General features: G+C 41.4%; 2 protein-coding genes across 7 annotated transcripts in view; one reads left to right on the top strand and one right to left on the bottom strand.

Annotated features, from left to right (window-relative positions):
• The window catches only part of ADGRA3 (adhesion G protein-coupled receptor A3), a 103,379-nt gene extending 94,945 nt beyond the window's left edge, over window positions 1–8,434 (bottom strand). Inside the window, exon 1 of one of the 3 annotated variants that reach the window (XM_034770687.1) lies at window positions 7,896–8,434. In XM_034770687.1, coding sequence (XP_034626578.1) covers window positions 7,896–8,116 — 221 coding nt within the window. In that variant the 5' untranslated portion in view covers window positions 8,117–8,434. The remainder of the gene's footprint in view (window positions 1–7,895) is intronic. The other 2 variants (XM_034770685.1, XM_034770689.1) reach the window with 2 other exon arrangements.
• LOC117877571 (cytosolic beta-glucosidase-like) overlaps window positions 7,341–21,047 on the top strand; it is a 143,419-nt gene continuing 129,712 nt past the window's right edge. For 3 of the 4 annotated variants that reach the window (XM_034770694.1, XM_034770693.1, XM_034770691.1), the window contains exon 1: window positions 7,342–7,387. The gene's annotated coding sequence lies outside the window, so the exon portion shown is untranslated. Of the gene's footprint in view, window positions 7,388–21,047 lie in introns of all 4 variants that reach the window. The other variant, XM_034770692.1, reaches the window with a different exon arrangement.

The raw sequence follows: 21,047 nt of genomic DNA, 5'->3' as shown, positions 1-21,047 counted from the left end.
TGGGGCACCAGAAATGAGAGCCCAGAGTCTGCCTCTCCTGTGCTCCTAATGCATTTTCTGCCTCCCCAAATGCTGGTGCCCAGGCAGCATGAATGAAGAGGGAGATAAGAGGCAGAAGAGCAGACATGAGCAGGAACTGGTAGGGAAGCGGGAATAGAAGGGAGGGTCAGGAGCAGGAGAGATTATAACCACTCAAGCTGAATCCTCTCCAGAAGCTGGAATTGAACCCAGTATTCCTGAATCTCAACATTCCTCTACTGTGTCAGTAAGACCAGCCATGAAACCCACTGGCAAAGCAGGCCTAATCACTCTCTCATGTGTAGTACACACAGGGTATGCCTACAAAGCAATTTAAGCCACAGTCTGAGCCCAGGCTCAAGCCAAACAATCTTTGCTTTCACATAGAAAGTGTGCCAACCTAGGGCTCAGATGCAGAGACCCAGGACCCTGCAAGGTCCCAGGACCCTGCAAGGTCCGAGCCCATGTTAATCTGGGACCTAGGGTCTGAGCCCTATTGCTTTCCTGTGTGCATGTGGCCCCAGGTTGACTCAGGTCCCAGAAGTCCTTCAGATTTATCCCAGAGTTCCTGCTCCCAGACGACCAGCACTGCAGGCAGACAACACAGTGGCCAGAAGTGCCATTACTGCCTGGTTGAGTGCGCTCCCTATTCCTGTTCCTCTCATGGCTATGGCTCCTCCTCGCTGCTGAGTGAAGCTAGCCCAGAGCATGGAGCCAAGAGGGAGGCAGCTCCCAGCCGCCAAGATTTTGGGGGTCATCCCTCTACCAGCTAGGAGCTCTCCTGCTTCCCCTCCCCGCTCCATTCTCTGGCCCTTGCTACCAGGCACCCTCTGCCATTCCTGGGGCTACATTATAAAAAGATAAGGGATTGGGGGGTGCTGTACCCCAATCAGTGGGCCCAGCTTCTAGGCAGTCGGGCCCGGGGCTCCGCTGACCGGCAGCCGCTGGAGGTAAGTCCCCCCCCCAACCCCGTTCCTGCACCCCAAGCCCCTCATCCCCGACCCAGAGCCTACACCCCCAGCCCAGAGTCCTGACCCCCTCCCACACCCTGAACCGCTTATTCCCTGCTCCCTAACCCTCTGACCCAGCCCTGAGCCCCTCCTACACCCCAAACCCCTCATCCCCAGCTCCGTTGGATCACTGGCATCAACAATTTTCTTCAACTGGGTCCCCAGAAAAAAAGTTTGAAAATCACCGATCTAGATTACAGCTTGTGGCTTTACTGTAATTTGAGTTAACTGGTAACCAACTGGAGTTAACCAGCACCTTTCTAAATGCTAATCCAGACACTCAACTCAAGTTACAATAAGGCCATAAACTAGTTTAGATATACCCTTTCTTCTCTCCTGGACTTTTCTCTGCTCTCCAGATTATCTTTTTAAGAGGGAAGTGCAAAATTGAAAAAAAGAGAAACCAGATTTGTTTTATAGCCATCAGTTTAAAACATCTAGCTAGGCAGTTGTCTTTCTAGACTCCAACTAAAAATTTAAACTTAAATATTCCTGAAAAAAAACCATTATGAACTAAGAAAGACTGTACCATTGTTTACTACCCTTTGGAATTGTCACAAGAGAAAGAATGGATGTCAGTGCAACTGATTAGTTGAATGAATTTGCCAACCCTGCCAACAACTGCAACAGCTACCACCAGTCTAAGGAGAAGGAAGAAATATTCAAGAGCCTGATCAATAGCCACAAATAGACTTCATCTAAAAGTTCTTGGAGTTTTCCTTCCTTCAATCTCCCCTCCATTTTTTTGCCTGCCTTGTCCCCAAATCAACTGTAGTAAATGGTTTCAAGAGAAAAGTTTATTAATTGAATTGTGACAAATTACACACTATGCTTTTGTACAGTTCACTACTCTAATTCAGGACTAACTTCTCTGAATATGTTGAGAACTGCATACAAATGTCCTATTATGAGGATTACTTCTCATTCTGTTGTCAAAACTGGGAGTTATCAAGAATATTAAACTCTCTGTATAAACCAAGTATACTACTTTCATATCAATCAGTGATTGTAAAGTTCATACAGTAAAAAGAGTTTAGAGTAAATTAAAAGCTACTATGCTGCTTTTTTCATCCAGTTAAAATGAAGCCCATCTACATGACAGTGACCAATTTTCAAATCACTTATCTCTCTGGCAATCCCCTAATCCAGGGGTTTGCAACCTTTTTCTTTTTGAGCCCCCCCGCCACCCTCCATGCTACAAAAATTCCCTGGCCCACCTGTACCACATCTACTGTTTTTCTCCACATTCAGTAGATTAAAAGCCAGGTCTGGCATTAGGGGATAGCAAGCAGGGCAATCTCGGGCCTGACACCACAGGTGGCTCTGCGAAGCTAAATTGCTCAGTCTTTGGTTTCAACCCTGGGTGGCAGGGGTCAGGCTTCAGCTATCTTCCCTGGGCCCCAGCAAGCCGCCCCTGCTCTCTGGTTTACTTTGGCGGAGCCCCTGAAACCAGCTTGCGGGTCCTCAGGGGGCCCTACACCTGCCCTTAAACCCCAAGGCCAGTTTTTGTGGTTTTAAAAACACTTAACTTTTTTTAAAAAATCCTTCATCCTCTCTTGCTATGTGAAAGACCCACACAAACCGGAAGAAAAAGCAATTGACTATACTGAGAAAACAGTGAAAGGACTAACAAGACACAAACCGTTCTCAAATGCACAAAGCAGAGAAACTGAAAAGAACAAAATAATTTAATTTGTTAGTGATCTTACTTTTCTTCACACCAAGTATAAAGTTTCAAAGGGAACTATTATTTTAAAATGTATTAGTTTTCCCTCTAAGTTAATCTTGAAAACAGCCAGGAAGAGGTTATTTTCTCTAGTTTACCATTGCTTTTTATGACAAAAAGTTAAATTATATAACACATGCAAACACACTTTCACAGATTCTGCTGAGTTGACACGCTCCTTATTCTAAGCCCATTTGGATGTGATGCCTTAGCCCTGTTGCTTGATAACTGAAGATAAGAATTATAAACCCAGTAAATTCTGAACATAAGCAAGAGAGTGGGAAACAAATAAAACAAGAGCTATGCATACCAAAGCAGTGCCTGTTTCCAGATTTTTTTTTTTTTTTTTTTTTATTGTTTACTGATTCTCAGACACTATAATCATCAGGGTACAACAGCTGAGCTTATAGTTCTACCCAACCATAACAAAGAAAAAGATATGGTGTGCACCCCACTTTCTCTCTTATTTTTGGCCGTCACGTTTCTACAAAGAAAGATTTTTTTTCTGCTGTATTTTATTTTGAAGGTAACAGGAATGTCAAGTTATATTTTCTGGTTTTGCTGGAGAACTCGAAGATTTTTAAGGATGTGGTATATAATAAATATTGAATAGTATAGAGAAGGTAGAATTACTATAAATATTTGACAGGTTTCAGAGTAGCAGCCGTGTTAGTCTGTATCCGCAAAAAGAAGAACAAGAGTACTTGTGGCACCTATTCTATTCTATATGCATCCGAAGAAGTGGGCTGTAGTCCACGAAAGCTTATGCTCTAATAAATTTGTTAGTCTCTAAGGTGCCACAAGTACTCCTGTTCTTCTTTTTATAAATATTTGATCTTTCCCATAATAGGAGTAAGGGGAAATTCAAAGAAACTGAAAAGCAGCAAGTTTAACCCACACAGAAAGGAAGTACTTTTTCTATACAGCACACGGTTAGCCTGTGGAATGCCATATATCACGGAGGCAAAGAGCTTAGCATGATTCAAAGAAGGATTGGCTATAAAGATAAGAACAGAGATAGAATAGCAAAGATTAAAAAACAAGCAAAATTAATAAATCAAGGGTCTGGAAGAGAAATCCACATGCTTCAAGACATAAACCAGTTCCTAACTAGTGGGGTTGGGAAGAAATTTTCTTTCTGGGTAGGTTACTCCATAACTCTCGACTTGTGTACTTTCCTCTGACAGTATCTGGTAGTGGCTAAAACAGAATACTGAACTAGATAGACCACTGATCTAATCCAGTCTGGCAAATCCTATGTTCCTAAAATATTGCTTCCTCTCTCACTGGCTTGGTGCATCTGATGTCATAATCCTACCAGGTTCCCTGTCATAATCCTGCTTTTCCTGGAAGACTTGACAGACTGGACTTCAATTTCTAATAAAAAATGTAAAGCTCTTTTCAGGCCTTGTATTAAACATGATTAGGCTTGGAAGTGTTAGATTTTATCAGTAAATGTTGGTAAACACCAGTTTCGTCATATGCACCCAATCTGATGAAAAAAATATTTCCATCGATAATAAAAATTTACAGATAGGCAAAGTAAAAAAAAAAAGGTTCCTTGAGAAATTAGATGCGGTCATTAAATAATTAGTCTGACAATCACATAATTTCCTGCAACTATGAATATTTTAAACTTTTATTTGTAACAATTTAAATTAACATTGATATTATCCATCAAAATCATAAAAAAATAAAAATTGATTTCTGCCAAGCCTATACATAATAAAGAAGTGAAAAATCTTCCTACCCCCTTTTTTGAAGGCACTTTTCAGTAGAATTAAAGTTTACAGAATAACACAAGTTCTCTTGCATCTAGATTCCTGTGGGATTTTTTCAGTAAGAGAATCAATGAACAGTTTTGTCCCAAATCACAAGGAGATATCTTCCATTAAGTTTTCCCCTATCCACCCAATGAACCATTAAGTGGTATGTTAGCTTCAAAATATGTTATTTGCCAGCAAAGTATGTTCAAGTCCTAAGCAATTACTAATCAAACCTGATAATATTGCAGGTGAGGGTTCTATGGCACAATTTCCAGCATCCATGGTGCTTAACAATGTACTTCAGAAGCCTTCAGTACCTTTATTGAGTTTACCAATTGTGAACATGAAGAATGTTTTAGATAATAAAGGAACAGACTTCTCAAAAGATATGGTGGGTCATAAATGACAAACACAATGTTCTATATCTTTCAAGAAGTATATTCCATAACAGAATATGGTGGCAACTGTCTTATAGAAAATGTTTTTAAATTCAACACAAGTCTAAGATTTTTAAATATTTATCTTTTCCGGCTTCAGAGCACTATTACACATTAGTCCTCACAACATATCTGTGTAGTAGATATTATCCTCATTTTAGAAATAGACAAGTTATGGAAAGCCAATTTTTTCCTTACACTTTATCTATTTAAAGATCATGTGATAAAAAATGCAACATACAAAGACTAGGGTATACATGAAATAGAGGGAAAATATGACGAGAGAGGAAAAGCAACTGTCAACAGGAATTATAAACCTCAATCCAGTTAAAAACAAAAGCAATTTACAAACTTTTCTATTTACATACACTGACTAATGAAGAAATTCTGCACCATAAAATGAATCAAGTAACTCTTCTGAACTGTGCGTGTGTGCAGTCCATCAGTTTGACGATTATGTTTTCATGCTCCTTTTTCTCTCTTCTGAACTACTTAAAGTCCTAAAACTGTGATAGTAGTAAACAGTACTTGAAAATTTACCTGACATCTATTTGCCAGAGGTAGATATGAAAGAGAGAAATATGACCACCCTCAAGTCCTGGAGTGGTAACTTGGCGAGAAGCCCAACCCCTTCTCAATGCAAGCAGATGGATCTGAGGATCTCTGCCATGGTGCTGTACCCGAGTCCTGCTTGGAACTATTTTTCACATCTGTCTCTGCTTAGTAGGTGCTGGATGAATGTGTAGCTCCAGTAGCCTCTAGCTGCTGGAAAGGAGAAGTACTGTTTTGTTTCTTCTCTACCTTCCACCCCAGAGCTTCCTGGGGGTTTCCAATACTTTTCACCTTCCCATCCTCCCAGTTTTTTGTTTGTTTCCTTCCTTTCTTCCTTCTCCCTTTTCCCATAGTTGTAGTTCATGGCTCTGCTGCTGATAGCTTTCCAGAAGCAGTAACAGTGTGACATTGACAGCATACTTAAAAATGTCACTGCTGTCCACCCTGTTCTGAATAACAGAGGTGAAACTGACCAGATTCCTGTTAGTTTCATGCTCCTACTACTGGGCAAAGCTATGAGTGTCGGTACTGAACACTCCGCACTCAGAGGAAAATACATTACATTCATTTTTTTAAATTAAAAGTTAAATTCTGCAGAATCTGATGGTTTAGGACTCCACGTATGCTAGGAAAGATTTCCACTTGCCATTGGAGAGTAGATTTTTCAAAGTTCTAGTAGAAGATGTAACTACCAGTATATCAATTTCCAACTATATGTTCATGGACTTCTTGATATCACATCCATTTTTAGCTCACTCACATAATGCAACATGAGGCTTGCAGGGACACACATCCTTTTGCTACAGCAAATCCGACTTGCCTTGGAATGAGACCATTTCCCCTATTCTCCAAGGGCTATGCTTCAAACACAAGAACGATCTATGCCCTAACGCTACAGACACTTACAAATGTGAGTTGTCCACCTGACATCAGTGGGACTACTTCATATGCACAGAGCACATGAAAGTGTATGCGGGGCCTTACATTCTAATAATTCCAAAACCATGTTATCCTATCCAAGCTACAACAGCTGCAGATTCGGAGCTTCCAGGCAACAGTATCCTGGCGTAGATGGATTTTATTAAGACCTCAAGGAAACCAGAGTATAAAAATGGTTGTTGTTTTTCTTTTTTAAAACTGGCTTAATATTAGGCCATCCATTTTCATTTAAATTCTATTGTTAAAAAAACGTAAGCATGTAGTGCCATCTACTTGTGAAACTTCTAGCAGACTTGTTTATATTTAGGATAAATCTGAAGTTGTGGGCCTTCAAGTTTTGTTTTGTTTTTTGTTCAAAGTTGAATAAAATATTTAGCACTCTGTGCTTTTTCTCCAACAATCTCAAATACAATAACTGGCATTTTTTAGGCTATGCTTTTTCATTGGCTGTAAATCTTGGTTAAATTAAAAAATCAAGCCAAGTAGGAAAAGAAAACACACTAATAGTATTAAACATGTTTTACTTAGCATGCACACAACTTAAAAAAAAATGTTAAATGACTTAATACAAGGTACTAGCAATAATCTTTAAACTAACACCCAAAGCAAATATCTAATTCTTGTTCTAGCAAAAAAGACAAAACACAGGAATTTTGTTCCTGCTTTTAAACTCTAACACTGAAAACATTAGGAAGTCTTCTGCACATCTTCCACCACAGAAACAAGTTCTCACTAGAACTACCGGAATGGGGATTAATAAGCACCCAAGTGTAGGTACACCCTCTTTCAGGAAGCCTTCCCAGCATATTTGTCTAGTTAGTAGCTGGCCCTTTAAATTTGTGAGGGCAGGACACCCAACTGCAGCCCAGCCCAGCCCCTAAGTGCTAGTTTACATCCAGTTGCTCTAGTCTAGACTGTCTCCACACTCCCTCCTAGCTGGTGAGTAAGATTAGCCTCTGTTTTCCTTTTGATTTATTCCTGAGATGATGATACATCCCAGGAGAGATGTTCTACTTTTATAAACTCCATAACCTACATTAGCTCTAGGTTTCTATATTTTCCTTAAAAACAACAACCAGCGCCAGGAAACTAAACAAGCGCATAAATATTAGAAATAAAATAGACAACAAAGCTTGGAGGGATCCCAAAACAAAAGGTGCCTCTCTGCACCACCTCCCAAGTAGGCGTGTTTTCCTGGTCCCAGGCACCGTCCACTACATCCTCGGTCGGGCTGGGGGCAATGGCTGGGCAGGAGCAGACTCGCCTTTGGCCACTTCTCCCCGCACACGTTGCACTAAGGCCGATGGCAGGCGCCTAACGCAGTACTTGGCAGGGCAGCCCCCTGTCCCAGCGCAGCCCTGCAGACGGAGGCGGGCCCAAGTCCCGCAGGCAGGAGCTGCCTGGAGCGGGGTGCACCTACCCGTCCCGCCCCCACCCCGGTACTTACAGGGTGACCGTCCTGTTGGGCAGCGCGTCGGGCGGCAGGACTCGAACGAGCTCCAGGCTGCTGCAGACCATCTTCCCCTCGGCCGGGGACCTGCCGGGGCTCCTGGGGCGGCCGTCTTGTTTGCATCCCGGCGGCAGCGAGGCACCGCCGCTGCCGAGCAAGGCGAGGAAGAGCAGCGCGGGCAGCAGCCGGGACGAGGGGCAGCGGCCCGGGCGCGGCATGGCGGGGAGCGCAGCGCCCGTTCGGGGACTCCGAAGGCGCCGCGGGAGGAGGAGGAGTCTCCGGGCCGGGAGTCGCTGTTCCCCGCGGCCTAGAGCGGCCGTGAGCGCCCGGGGGGCGGGGCCGGAGCCGGAGGCGGCGTTTGTGTTGCTAATGCCGCCGCCATGTGGTGCTGGAGCCGCGGCCGCCGCTTCCCCCCCTCGCTTTGCGGGGCGCGGAGCGGGCTTCGGGCAGCGCCCACCGCGCCAGGGCCACAGCGGGAGTCACAGCGCCGCCCTCAACCCACGGCGCTGCAGCCCAACGGTCCAGCAGCACTGTTCCTCTCTCGCGGCCAACGCGCAGGCGCCTGGCAGCTGCTGCGCAGGCGCACTTGCTGGTTGGAAGCCGCGGCAGGCGGAGTGGCGCTGCAGCGGCAGCGGAGGCGACGGGAAGCGAGTGGCCAGGGCAGGAGCGGTGGGGTCGCTGGCAGCTGGAGGCGCCGGCGTTGACCCAGCGGGTTTGTGGTTCGGAGTGGTGGCCCGGGCGGGGCACCCAGGCCATCGTGCCAGCGCCTTCCCGGTGTATGCTGCCTCCCTGCCCTTGCTGACCAGCGCAGCCCTTCAGAGCCCTCTGCTGGGGAGCACCATTGCCCCGAGCAAAGGGAGCGGGACTCGCCCGAGCTCAGCTGCACGCAGTGCGGGGCAGAGTTAAGGGGGGGGACCCCAACGTTGTGACTCCCAATCCTGTGTTCCAACGCAAAGACTTACTTTCCTTCCTCCCCAGGTGCTTCAGTCCTGGCATCACCCCCTGCACCTGTCAACTGCTTACTGCTTAAGATGAACTGTCTCTGGGGTACTAAAGTAACATTAATTAAACCCTTCCACCTGCTCAGGGCAGTGAGAGAGAATCAGCTCGCTCATCTTTTCAGGGGGCATTGCAGAGTTTCATTTTCATTCTCAGCCCTGTCTATGCTTCTAGCCGTGCAGCTACACCATTGTTTGTACCGCTTAGTGAAGGGGCTATCCCTGTCGGCGTAGGTACTCCACCTCCCCGAGAGGTGGTAACTATGTCAATGGGAGAAATCTTCCTGTCAGCATAGCGCAGTGTACATCTGCAGTTTGGTGGGTATAGCTGTATCACTCAGGGCAGGTCTACACTTAAAATGCTACAAAGGTGAAGCTGCACCAATGCAACACTACAGTGAAGACACTACTGTGCCAACAGGGAGAGTAGTTAATCCACCTCTGTGAGAGTCCATAGCTTTGTTAACTGGAGAAGCCCTCCCATCAACATAGCACTGTCTACACCAGGGTTAAGGTTTGTATAACTACGTCATTCTGAGCAACGTGGTTATACCCATGTAAGTTTATGGTGTAGACCAGGTCTCATGGGTCTATACCCCAGATCAACGCAGTTATACCAACATATATTTGTAGTGTAGACCAGGGCTATGTATGTCATTCTGTTGGTTTCTCTTTGTTCCAGACCTTTCATCTGCTCAGCTTGATTTGTGTCACTGGGCCATATTGTGCAATCACATTTTAAGCAGGTCCCCTCACTGAAATCACTAGGGAGTCCTACTCATGGTGTGATCAGGACCTGTTCTTCCTCTTACCTTCTCTTTCAGCTGCTTCCTTTTTTTTTTTTTTTTACCACACTGCCTTTCCACATTTCAATCACTCACTTTCATGCTGGTTCTGATCTTCCATCCTCTCTTGTTGAAGGGGCATCATCTACAACACTGTGCTTGTTGTTTGAATGGCAACAGAGACAAAGTGTATTATCTATGTTAGGTACTTATGTGGGCTCTATTACCAAAGTAACGGATTACCTCAGAAGCCTCAATGTATTTATGCTCACAACATCCTGGTGTGGTAGAGAAGCACTATTATCCCTATTTTACAGATAGGGGAATTGAGGCACAGAGAGTCAATATTGCCAACCCCAGGCATTATAAAAATAGAATTAAAAAAAAATCAGTGGGCTTTTAAAAAGTGCATTTTGGTTTCTTGTTATGTCTTCTGGCTTCTGGGCCTTTTGGGTGTACTCAGGTTATGCTTTCAAACTTTTCTCTGCAACCATGAGAACTAGAAACGTACTTTCATTCTAAATGAAAATTGAGATTTTCACCTAATCACTTTCCTTCAGCAGCTGGGGCTTTAAGAAAATCATGAACTACTGGGACATTTTTAAAAATGATAAGAGTTGACAGCACTTATTTATGCACACCTCCCCCCCCCCCTTCCTCTCAGTGTGACAGGTGTTTACATAACAAATACAAAGATATGGTCCCTAACCAAGAGGTCTTATAGAGCAGCTGCTATTCTTATGTAAGAGTGCTGGGTGCAGCTGGAGAGTTCAAAATCTCCTGTTGCACACAGCAATGCAGAGCTGTGAATGCTGACAAGAACAAAAAGAGCTCTCAGCTGTGGCCAGGACCAAGTTCTGGTTTGTGTTCTATTGGGTGAATGTAAAGTTAAAGTAAAACAAAACAAAAAGATTCTTTACTAAAAGCTTTCTTTGAATTAATAAGGAAACAGAGTTTGCAGACTAATTTTAGATATGACTCAGTGTATGAGAGTAACAAACATTAGGAGATGTGGATTAGGGCAAGGTGGGACAAATAAGATTATAATTATTCAGTTATGGTGTGTACACATATATGTAAGCACGCTATTACATTCCCCCTCAGTTAACAGTATGGTATCTTACTGTTAAAAGTGGAACCGATCAGATATTTTGTGTTACTCTTAACTTCTCTTTCTACTCTTCTTATTTGTTCTATACTCTTTCTTAGAATGCTCTTATTCATTCAAATGGGTTCAACTACTGTCCCTTGCAAATTTACCTTTTCATTCCCCTCTCAGATACTGATTTAGGAAAGCACTTAAGCACGTGTTTAAGTCCCATGGAAGTTAATGTTACTTAAGTACTAGCTTAAAGTTAAGCATATGCTTAAGTGCTTTCCTGAACTGTGTGTATATATGTCTGATAGTAAACTTAATATGCCCCAAACTGAACTCCTTATTTTTTCCTTCCACATAATCCCCACTCCTTCTTTGTCACTGTTAACAAATCACCATTATCCTTGTCACTCAGGCATCTAACCTAATGAGTCATCCATGACTCCTATTTTCTCTAGTTGCAGACCATTGTATCTAGTTTGTCCATTTTTCACTCTTATTTTAAATGGCTATTGGCAATTTTTCTTAATTATTTTTGCACTATTCTTCCAGCTCTACTAACTACTAAAATCTTGTCTCCAAGATATCAAGAGGGGAGCTGACCCTATTTGAAATAAATAGTTTCAGTGTTTAAACAAAAGAGAGGTCTGGCAGCGCTTCACATCCTTCATATGTCCTCACCATAGAGAGAGAGAAACAAGTGCTCACTTATCTTTACTGGTAATTTCTGTCTGTTTTGCATTCTCACTGATTCTTTACTTTGCTGACTCCTCTCCTTTTCTTTCATGAGCTCAGGATCTCACATCCCGGCACATTTTTACTGAGCTTCTATCCCTTTCTCTTTAATGATTGTTCTCTGCTCTCTCCTCTATCCCTGTGCTGTCACTACCCTCAATTTTTCTCCCTTTTACTCTTGACTGCCATAGAATCTTCCATCTACAGCATTCCATCCCCTCTGTTAATGGAACTTCACCCACTATGTTTCTGCTTACTACAGCAGTTGCCGTTAAAAAGTAAGCATGTAGCAATAGTTAAAACTCAGCAATGTGTGCAATACTAACAAAATCATCCAAAGCCCAAGATTTGGTGGTGATGGGGGACTTCAACTATCCAAATATATGTTGGGAAAATAACACAGCGGGGCACAGACTATCCAACAAATTCTTGGACTGCATTGCAGACAACTTTTTATTTCAGAAGGTTGAAAAAGCTACTGGGGGGAAGCTGTTCTAGACTTGATTTTAACAAATAGGGAGGAACTCGCTGAGAATTTGAAAGTAGAAGGCAGCTTGGGTGAAAATGATCATGAAATCATAGAGTTTGCAATTCTAAGGAAGGGTAGAAGGGAGAACAGCAAAATAGAGACAATGGATTTTAGGAAGGCAGATTTTGGTAAGCTCAGGGAGCTGATAGGTAAGGTCCCATGGGAATCAAGACTGAGGGGAAAAACAACTGAGGAGAGTTAGCAGTTTTTCAAAGGGACACTATTAAGGGCCCAAAAGCAAGCTATTCCGCTGATTAGGAAAGATAGAAAATGTGGCAAAAGACCACCTTGGCTTAACCACAAGATCTTGCATGATCTAAAAAATAAAAAGGAGTCATATAAAAAATGGAAACTAGGACAGATTACAAAGGATGAATAAAAGCAAACAACACAGGAATGCAGGGGCAAGATTAGAAAGGCAAAGGCACAGAATGAGCTCAAACTAGCTACAGGAATAAAGGGAAACAAGAAGACTTTTTATCAATACATTAGAAGCAAGAGGAAGACCAAAGACCAGGTAGGCCCACTGCTCAGTGAAGAGGGAGAAACAGGACCAGGAAACTTGGAAATGGCAGAGATGCTTAATGACTTCTTTGTTTTGGTCTTCACCGAGAAGTCTGAAGGAATTCCTAACATAGTGAATGCTAATGGAAAGGGGGTAGATTAAGCAGATAAAATAAAAAAAGAACGAGTTAAAAATCACTTAGAAAAGTTAAATGCCTGCAAGTCACCAGGGCCTGATGAAATGCATCCTAGAATACTCAAGGAGCTAATAGAGGAGGTATCTGAGCCTCTAGCTATTATCTTTGGAAAATCATGGGAGACGGGAGAGATTCCGGGAGACTAGAAAAGGGCAAATATAGTGCCCATCTATAAAAAGGGAAATAAAAACAACCCAGGAAACTATAGACCAGTTAGTTTAACTTCTGTGCCACGGAAGATAATGGAACAAGTAATTAAGGAAATCATCTGCAAACACTTGGAAGGTGGTAAGGTGATAGGGAATAGCCAGCATGGATTTGTAAAGAACAAATCATGTCAAACCAATCTGATAGCTTTCTTTGATAAGATAACGAGTCTTGTGGATAAGGGAGAAGCTGTGGATGTGGTATACCTAGACTTTAATAAGGCATTTGATACGGTCTCGCATGATATTCTTATCGATAAACTAGGCAAATACAACTTAGGTGGGGCTACTATAAGGTGGGTGCATAACTGGCTGGATAACCGTACTCAGAGAGTTGTTATCAATGGTTCCCAATCCTGCTGGAAAGGCATAACAAGAGGGGTTCCACAGGGGTCTGTTTTGGGACTGGCTCTGTTCAATATCTTCATTAACAACGTAGATATTGGCATAGAAAGTACGCTTATTAAGTTTGCGGATAATACCAAACTGAGAGGGATTGCAACTGCTTTGGAGGACAGGGTCATAATTCAAAATGATCTGGACAAATTGGAGAAATGGTCTGAGGTAAACAGGATGAAGTTTAACAAAGACAAATACAAAGTGCTCCACTTAGGAAGGAAAAATCAGTTTCACACATACAGAATGGGAAGAGACTGTCTAGGAAGGAGTACAGCAGAAAGGGATCTAGGGGTTATAGTGGACCACAAGCTAAATATGAGTCAACAGTGTGATGCTGTTGCAAAAAAAGCAAACATGATTCTGGGATGTATTAACAGGTGTGTTGGGAGCAAGACATGATAAGTCATTCTTCCACTCTACTCTGCGCTGGTTAGGCCTCAGCTGGAGTATTGTGTCCAGTTCTGGGCACCGCATTTCAAGAAAGATGTGAAGAAATTGGAGAGGGTCCAGAGAAGAGCAACAAGAATGATTAAAGGTCTTGAGAACATGACCTATGAAGGAAGGCTGAAAGAATTGAGTTTGTTTAGTTTGGAAAAGAGAAGATTGAGAGGGGACATGATAGCAGTTTTCAGGTATCTAAAAGGGTGTCATAAGGAGGAGGGAGAAAACTTGTTCACCTTAGCCTCTAAGGATAGAACAAGAAGCAATGGACTTAAACTGCAGCAAGGGAGGTCTAGGTTGGACATTAGGAAAAAGTTCCTAACTGTCAGGGTGGTTAAACACTGGAATAAATTGTCTCAGGACGTTGTGGAATCTCCATCTCTGGAGATATTTCAGAGTAGGTTAGATAAATGTCTATCAGGGATGGTCTAGACAGTATTTGGTCCTGCCATGTGGGCAGAGGACTGGACTCTATGACCTCTCGAGGTCCCTTCCAGTCCTAGAATCTATGAATCTACTATAGCTATTTGTTATTAGTTCAGAGAAATAACTGGCAACTGGTGGCACATCTTAATCTTTTAATGGCAACCACTATATCTGAATAGGAGTGGAGAGGAAAAAGTCACTTAGATATAGCAACCAAAACCCTGAAGCTTCTTCTTACATTAGTGTAGGTTGCAGCACTCCACCCCCAACTCTATAGATGGTCCAACCTAAGGAACAGACTCAAACTTTGCAACTGCTTTTTTCCAAATGCAGGCTCCTTTCAGCAGTGGACACCTCAAATCCTGCAGTTGTTCCTTAGATCCAGAGAGATAATGTTGGGTGAAGTAATATCTTTTATTATTGAACCAATTTCTCTTGATGAAAGAGACAAGTTTTTGAGCTACACAGAGCTCTTCTTTGCATTCAACAGAAGTTAGTCCAACAAGTTATTACCTCAGCCACTTATCTCTGTAATATCTTAGGACCAACACAGCTGCCAACCTTAGACCCAGAACCATTCTTCCTGGTCCCATATCTGTCCCACTCAAGAGGCAAAGAGCTCCTGGAATGCCAACTGCATCACTAGATGAAGTATTTCTTTAAGACTGTCAGTTGTAAATCCACATTAAATATTGTAGACAAAATGTTTCAGCTAATTTCTGGTTCTTTATCAACCTGTATCTGTGTCAAAATACAGGTAGATAAAACAAGTGTTATACAGAACAGTTCTGCAGAACTGAGGCTATTGTGCATAAACTATCCTTATCCTGCAAAATGGATTCTCAGCGGTTAGTGATTCAGTTTTGTAAAACATTTTGAGTTTTCTTAAGGAAAACATTTTGGAAATCTTTTAAAGGAAAGTAATGTCAGTCACATACTTAGAATTCTCAGATTTTGGTTATATCAATAAAAACTCTCTGAAGCAAGAATTGGAAATAGAAATTTTATAAAATGAAAATTGAAAATCTCCCAAAGCACAGTTTTTGTGGAGGAGCTGGGTTCTGAAGATTTCCATGTTAGCCAGATGTCCATCAGCATGAGCATGGGGCTACAGCAGAAAAGATTCTTATACATGCAGAGAGTCCATCCTCCCAGTGGGGATTCTAGGTCAAAATTTTAGGTGGGACACTGCAATTTGCCTTAGTTTTCATGTGCTCATTGTTTATGACACTTTTAAAAGTTCCTCTCAGTAAAGAATCCCCTCATCCACTGGCTGCCAAAACTGTGATAGTTTCTCCTAGCATGGGGGACAGGCTGGGATGGACCCATCACCTGAGGGTGAGATGCGCCAGCAGGGAGGGATAAGGTAAGGAGCAGGCTGGGAGTGGCACCTGAGGGGGGTGATATGGGGGCTCTCTCAAGCATTGAAGCTTCTGGGAGAGGGTGGGAGTAGGGGCTCATGGGCCAGGGGCATCAGGCTACTGGTTGTGGTGGGGCACCTGAGAGAGGAAGAGGAGGGTCAGGCCAGTGGGACAGGTAGTGGCATGGCACTTTGTCACCCATCCCCACCCCCACCACACACACACTCTGTAGATGATGTTCTGCAGCCCAATAAAAAGTCAGTTCACAAAACTGAAGTTTCCTCACCTAAAAGATCACAAAACTCTAAATTTACCAAATGCATGTCTACATACTCAGATGGACTCCACCCTAGAGGCCTGGCCAAATAGATGGGCTTTGGAATATAACCTAAATGTCATCAAATTCAGGTCATTTCAGACTAATGGCTCCCAGTCTGTCAAAGATGACCTCCTGCTGCTTTTGAACCCCATCCTGGAATTTGTTCAAAACAGTCCAGGGCACTGCAGTCGCTGCCCAAATTGACTGTTAATCTTAAAGAATTATTCCATTATCTTAACGGTTGTGAATGGGGTAGGGAACTGAGCTGAAAATAAACTTACTTTACTTTAATTGTATTTTTCTGAGTGGTGGGTTGAGTACCTCAGATGCTCCAATACTAGAATTCAGTGGGACAAAGGACCTGCAACAGAATGGGGTCAGGTTGACCTTAAAGATCCCTATGAATGCCAGGATTATGCATCCGAAAGATTGCAGAGCTGCATACCTCTCATATCCTTCATGTAGAGGGACATCACTCATTTTACTCCCAAAGTTATCTATGTTTGACAATTTTGAAATCCTCCCACTTTTATTATTTAAAATTATTAACCTCAAAAATAAAGAATCATGAAACTAAGGTTTTAGAAAGTCTTATTTACACCAAAGGAATAATTTTGCATAAATAATTTTGTCTCATTTTGGGTCTTTGTTCCTCATTGCTCTCCATATTTGAGAGTTGGCAAACTGAGAAACATGCAAGGCTATGGAGGAGGGGGCTGGAGAGCTGAGCCTGAAGAAAATGGTTGAATTACATATATAAAAGTTGACTACACTGAGAGAATCCAGTTATTTATCCTAAAAGTCATTATTAGCCTACAACAAACTGTAAAAATTATACAAATAAAAGAACCCTACTCTATCTCTTAGTTTTAAAATAAATTTATTTAGAAAGATACTCAAAAATACTATAATTTGAAATTTTACTGTTATCTTTACAAAATACAGAATAATACATCCAGCATGAAAAGAGATGGAGATGCCCTTTATAGAATCTTACATTTACATTCACTCAGCTAAAATATGATGTAATATGCATTATAATAAAGTGTTTTACATATTACAACTGTCATTTTGAGGTCTTCTGAAAACACAATTGTTCCATTTATCAGTAAAAGCAGTACAGTGTCTGTACACTTATCACACACTGTTTGTAAACTAATAAACAGTTGATCAAAGTGGAAACAAAGTATTTATTCGTTCTACCCAAAGTTACCTTTAGCTAAATACTTTAGACCCTACTGCAAGCAGTAGCCACAATATGCACAATTGTTTTAAAAAAAAAAGTGTAATTGAAGGAAACAAAGGCTAACTACTTTATTATTAACACATCAATGCTTATAATTGAAAAGAGAGGAAGGAAATGGTATTCATAGATGGTGGTGATTAGATTTTGTGGGATGGGAATTCGCATTGTTATGTGAAAAGTGCATTTGAAAGAAAAGGTGTCTGATGCTTAAGAATTCAAATGGTTCAGAAGTTAAACTTTCTCAATGTTCTTCTTTGAAGAATGCTTCTCATTCCCTAATCCTGTCACTTTAGATTTTACAGAACATTACCTCTAGAAAAGTCCAAATTTCACTGATGAATAATGGTCCCCAAAACCAGAGATTTCTTTTTTTTTATTCTCTCTGGCTCAAACAGAAAATTCGGAATGAACAGATTTTTGGTTTAGATTTTTCATATACTAGTTAAAGAATGTGAAAATGGAACATTTGGCTAGCAATGGCAAGAGGCAAGTTACACCCAGAGTGTAGGCGGACAACAGCTATGCTCAGACATGCGATTGGAGCTCATCCTCAAGAGTAGGCAGAGGGAGAAGGCTGAGAAGAAAAACCCTATGCTCTGACTGTAGGCAGAAAAAGGCAGGCATAGTACTTGCCAACAGGCGTTGGGCAGGGGAAAGTAGACAAGAGCTGAGGGATTTATAAGGGCATCAGATGTGGGGAGAAGAAGACAAACGCTTGGAGAAAGAGAGGGACAGGAAGAGAGAGACTGAGGGGTAAGAAAAATGGAGTTAAACACAGTAATAGAAATGCACAATGTTTATTTCTCAGGTAAATGTTTATTAAGTAAATTTCACTTGCCATAAAGGGGAGTCGAAGGGAGAATTTTGTCATAAACTAGTGAAAATCAGTTGTCTGTCAACAACTTGGCCAGTCCTTATTTTAGTCCATTTTAAGTGCTTATTTCAGTGTGGATATTTCCTATCTGGATGGGATCTGAACTATGGCAAAAACTGCTGAATTTCGCAATGTATATCTGTCATTTCTGGACTCTTTTAGGACAGTGGTTGCCAAACCATAGTGGGTCCCCACCACTGTCATCTGTTGACCATTAATAGTCTACAGAAAATTGGCTGGTCACATGGTGCTGTCTCTGTTCCTTTATTATAACTGCTGAACTGCACTTAACAGATGCAAAAAATATACGAAATACCTCCCTAATTATTTTCCATGCAGTGTTATTGATTTTCCAATGGGAGGTGGTCTGTTCATGAATATGAAGGGAAATGCTCCAGGAGACTGGCTCTGTAAGAAGTGGTCCATACTATGAGAAAAGTGTAAGCTTTATTCTAAAAACTTTCTTCTGGAAAGAAAAAACTTATGCCAGCTCATTATAGGTCTGTCTCTCTCTCTCAAAAAATAAATAAATTAAATTAAATTAAATAACACATTTTAAAATCAGAATTATCAACATTATGTCTTCTGCACCATGAAAGATTACTCTAATTGATATAAAGTCATTTTTTGTTGGAACTTCTGCATGTGTGCTGTGCAGTAGTCAATGAGACCTTTTTGTGATATATTTCAGAGTAGCAGCCGTGTTAGTCTGTATCCGCAAAAAGAAGAACAGGAGTACTTGTGGCACCTTAGAGACTAACAAATTTATTAGAGCATAAGCTTTCGTGGACTACAGTCCACTACATGCATCCGAAGAAGTGGGCTGTAGTCCACGAAAGCTTATGCTCTAATAAATTTGTTAGTCTCTAAGGTGCCACAAGTACTCCTGTTCTTCTTTTTGTGATATAGAGCACCTAGATAATTCACTTTTCCTCTTTTTCCAAGAAAGTAGGATTATAGGACACTGACATGCATGATAAACACATGCTCTACTTTTTGTCTTTTATTTCTCAGAAACTCCTTTCAATTAAAAGTCCCCAAGTATTTAATTTGGACTTCATAAAACAGTTATTGCATATTAAAGAAATAAAAACTACACATTAAAGGGATATTTGCAGAGTATTAAAAACTATACAATAGGTCCATATCAGTTTCACAGTTACAAATCTATTACATAGTTTTTAGTCCTTGGTGAATGTTTAATAATCAGTATTCAAATAACATAGATTAACTGTCCTATTAAATCTAAATTAATTGTGGTTTTGGGAACATTAATTTAAAAGGTTACCTATTTTCCCTGCAGATCTGATCTTTCTGTATCACATTTTTTCATTAAAATTAGTGTTAAAGACTCTGTGTAAATTTGTTTCATGTTTCATTTAGAATATAGTTACCAGGCACTCTGAATACCTGTGAAATCACATTCTCCCAAGCTTCATTGCTAATAGAGATATAAAGATTCTCTCCTATTGTCTTCTAGTGTAATTAGCATTACCTGGTGGTAATAAAGACTTCACACATTTGTTTAAAAAAAGGTAATCCCTGTTGATTCAGGAACTGACATTCAGCAGTTCATCAGGACCAATGAGTGAAGATCTACCTCTGGGGTATGCACATTTTGAATTTACAAAATGGCTAATTTGCAGCAAAAGATCAAAAATTAGAAATGTAGTGAATATATTAATTTTAATTTTGCTAAAAGAATTAGCATCACCACAAAAAAAAATCTACCAGTTACTGTATCCCTTGCAGTTCTTTGCCTAATAAGCAGCATTTGAAATTCTAGGATAATGCTGATTACAATTATTTTGACTCAATTAAACTTGCTAAAAACTACACATTAATGTCAGTGATGACTGTCACAGCAGTTTTTTTGATCTGTGAAGTGAGTTGTTTCTTTTGCGGCAAGAAGCAAGATTCATAAAGTTTAAGACCTGAGGGGACTGTTACATCTAGTCTGATCTCAAGTATAACACTTGCCGTTACATTTCATCCGGTTACCCTTGTATTGAGTCCAATAACTTGTCTGACTAACTAAAGCATGGATGTCTTCCAGAGAGACACCCAGATTTGGTTCTTGTTATGCTTTTCTCCACTAAATTAAAGGGCCCCTTGCTATCCAGTATTTTCTCTGTGTAAATGTACTTATACAGTGTAACAAACTCACCTCTCAGTCTTTGGAAATGTCTACACTTGGAGCTGATGGTGTTATTCCCAGCTCAAGGAGATATATTCATGCTAGAGCTTATTGAGCTAACATGCTAAAAACAGAGTGTAGCCATGGTAGAGTAACCTGCAGATGGGCTAGCTACTTTGAGTATGTGCCTATCCAAGACCCTAGGCATGTACTTGAGGAAGTTAGTCGATCCCATAGTTCGTGCTGCTACAGCTTCACTCTATTTGTAGCACACTAACTTGATGAGAGCTTTGGCAAATCAGTTTCCTCAAGGAGGAAATCACACACTCCAGCTCCAAGGCAAATATACACTTTTTAATAAGCTACACAGATTGAGTTCTTTTAGTCTCTTACTGTAAGGCATTTTCTCCAGCCCTGGAATCATTTTTGCGGCTCTTTTTGTGCTCTTTCCAAGCTTTCAGTATCCTTTAAAAATGTGGACACTAGAAGTGGATGCAGTATTTCAGTATCAATCTCACAAATCAAACACCTACAGAGGTAAAATCACCTCCCTGTTCCTAGAGTAGCAGCCGTGTTAGTCTGTATCCGCAAAAAGAACAGGAGTACTTGTGGCACTCTGTATGCATCCGAAGAAGTGGGCTGTAGTCCATGAAAGCTTATGCTCTAATAAATTTGTTAGTCTCTAAGGTGCCACAAGTACTCCTGTTCTTTTTCCCTGTTCCTACTCGCTATTCCCCTGCTTATACAACAAAGGATTATATTAGCCCTTTTTGTCACAGCATTATACTGGGAGTTGATGTTGACTTGCTTGCTCTACTATGATCCCGAATCCATTTCAGGATCACTGCTTTCCTGGATATAGTTCCCCATTCTGTAAGTATGGCCAGCATTGCTTA

Source organism: Trachemys scripta, chromosome 5 (assembly GCF_013100865.1).
Source record: "Trachemys scripta elegans isolate TJP31775 chromosome 5, CAS_Tse_1.0, whole genome shotgun sequence".
Taxonomy (NCBI): Eukaryota; Metazoa; Chordata; order Testudines; family Emydidae; genus Trachemys; species Trachemys scripta.
The sequence above is the reverse complement of the archived record's forward strand: the minus strand, read 5'-3'. Positions and strand labels throughout refer to the sequence as shown.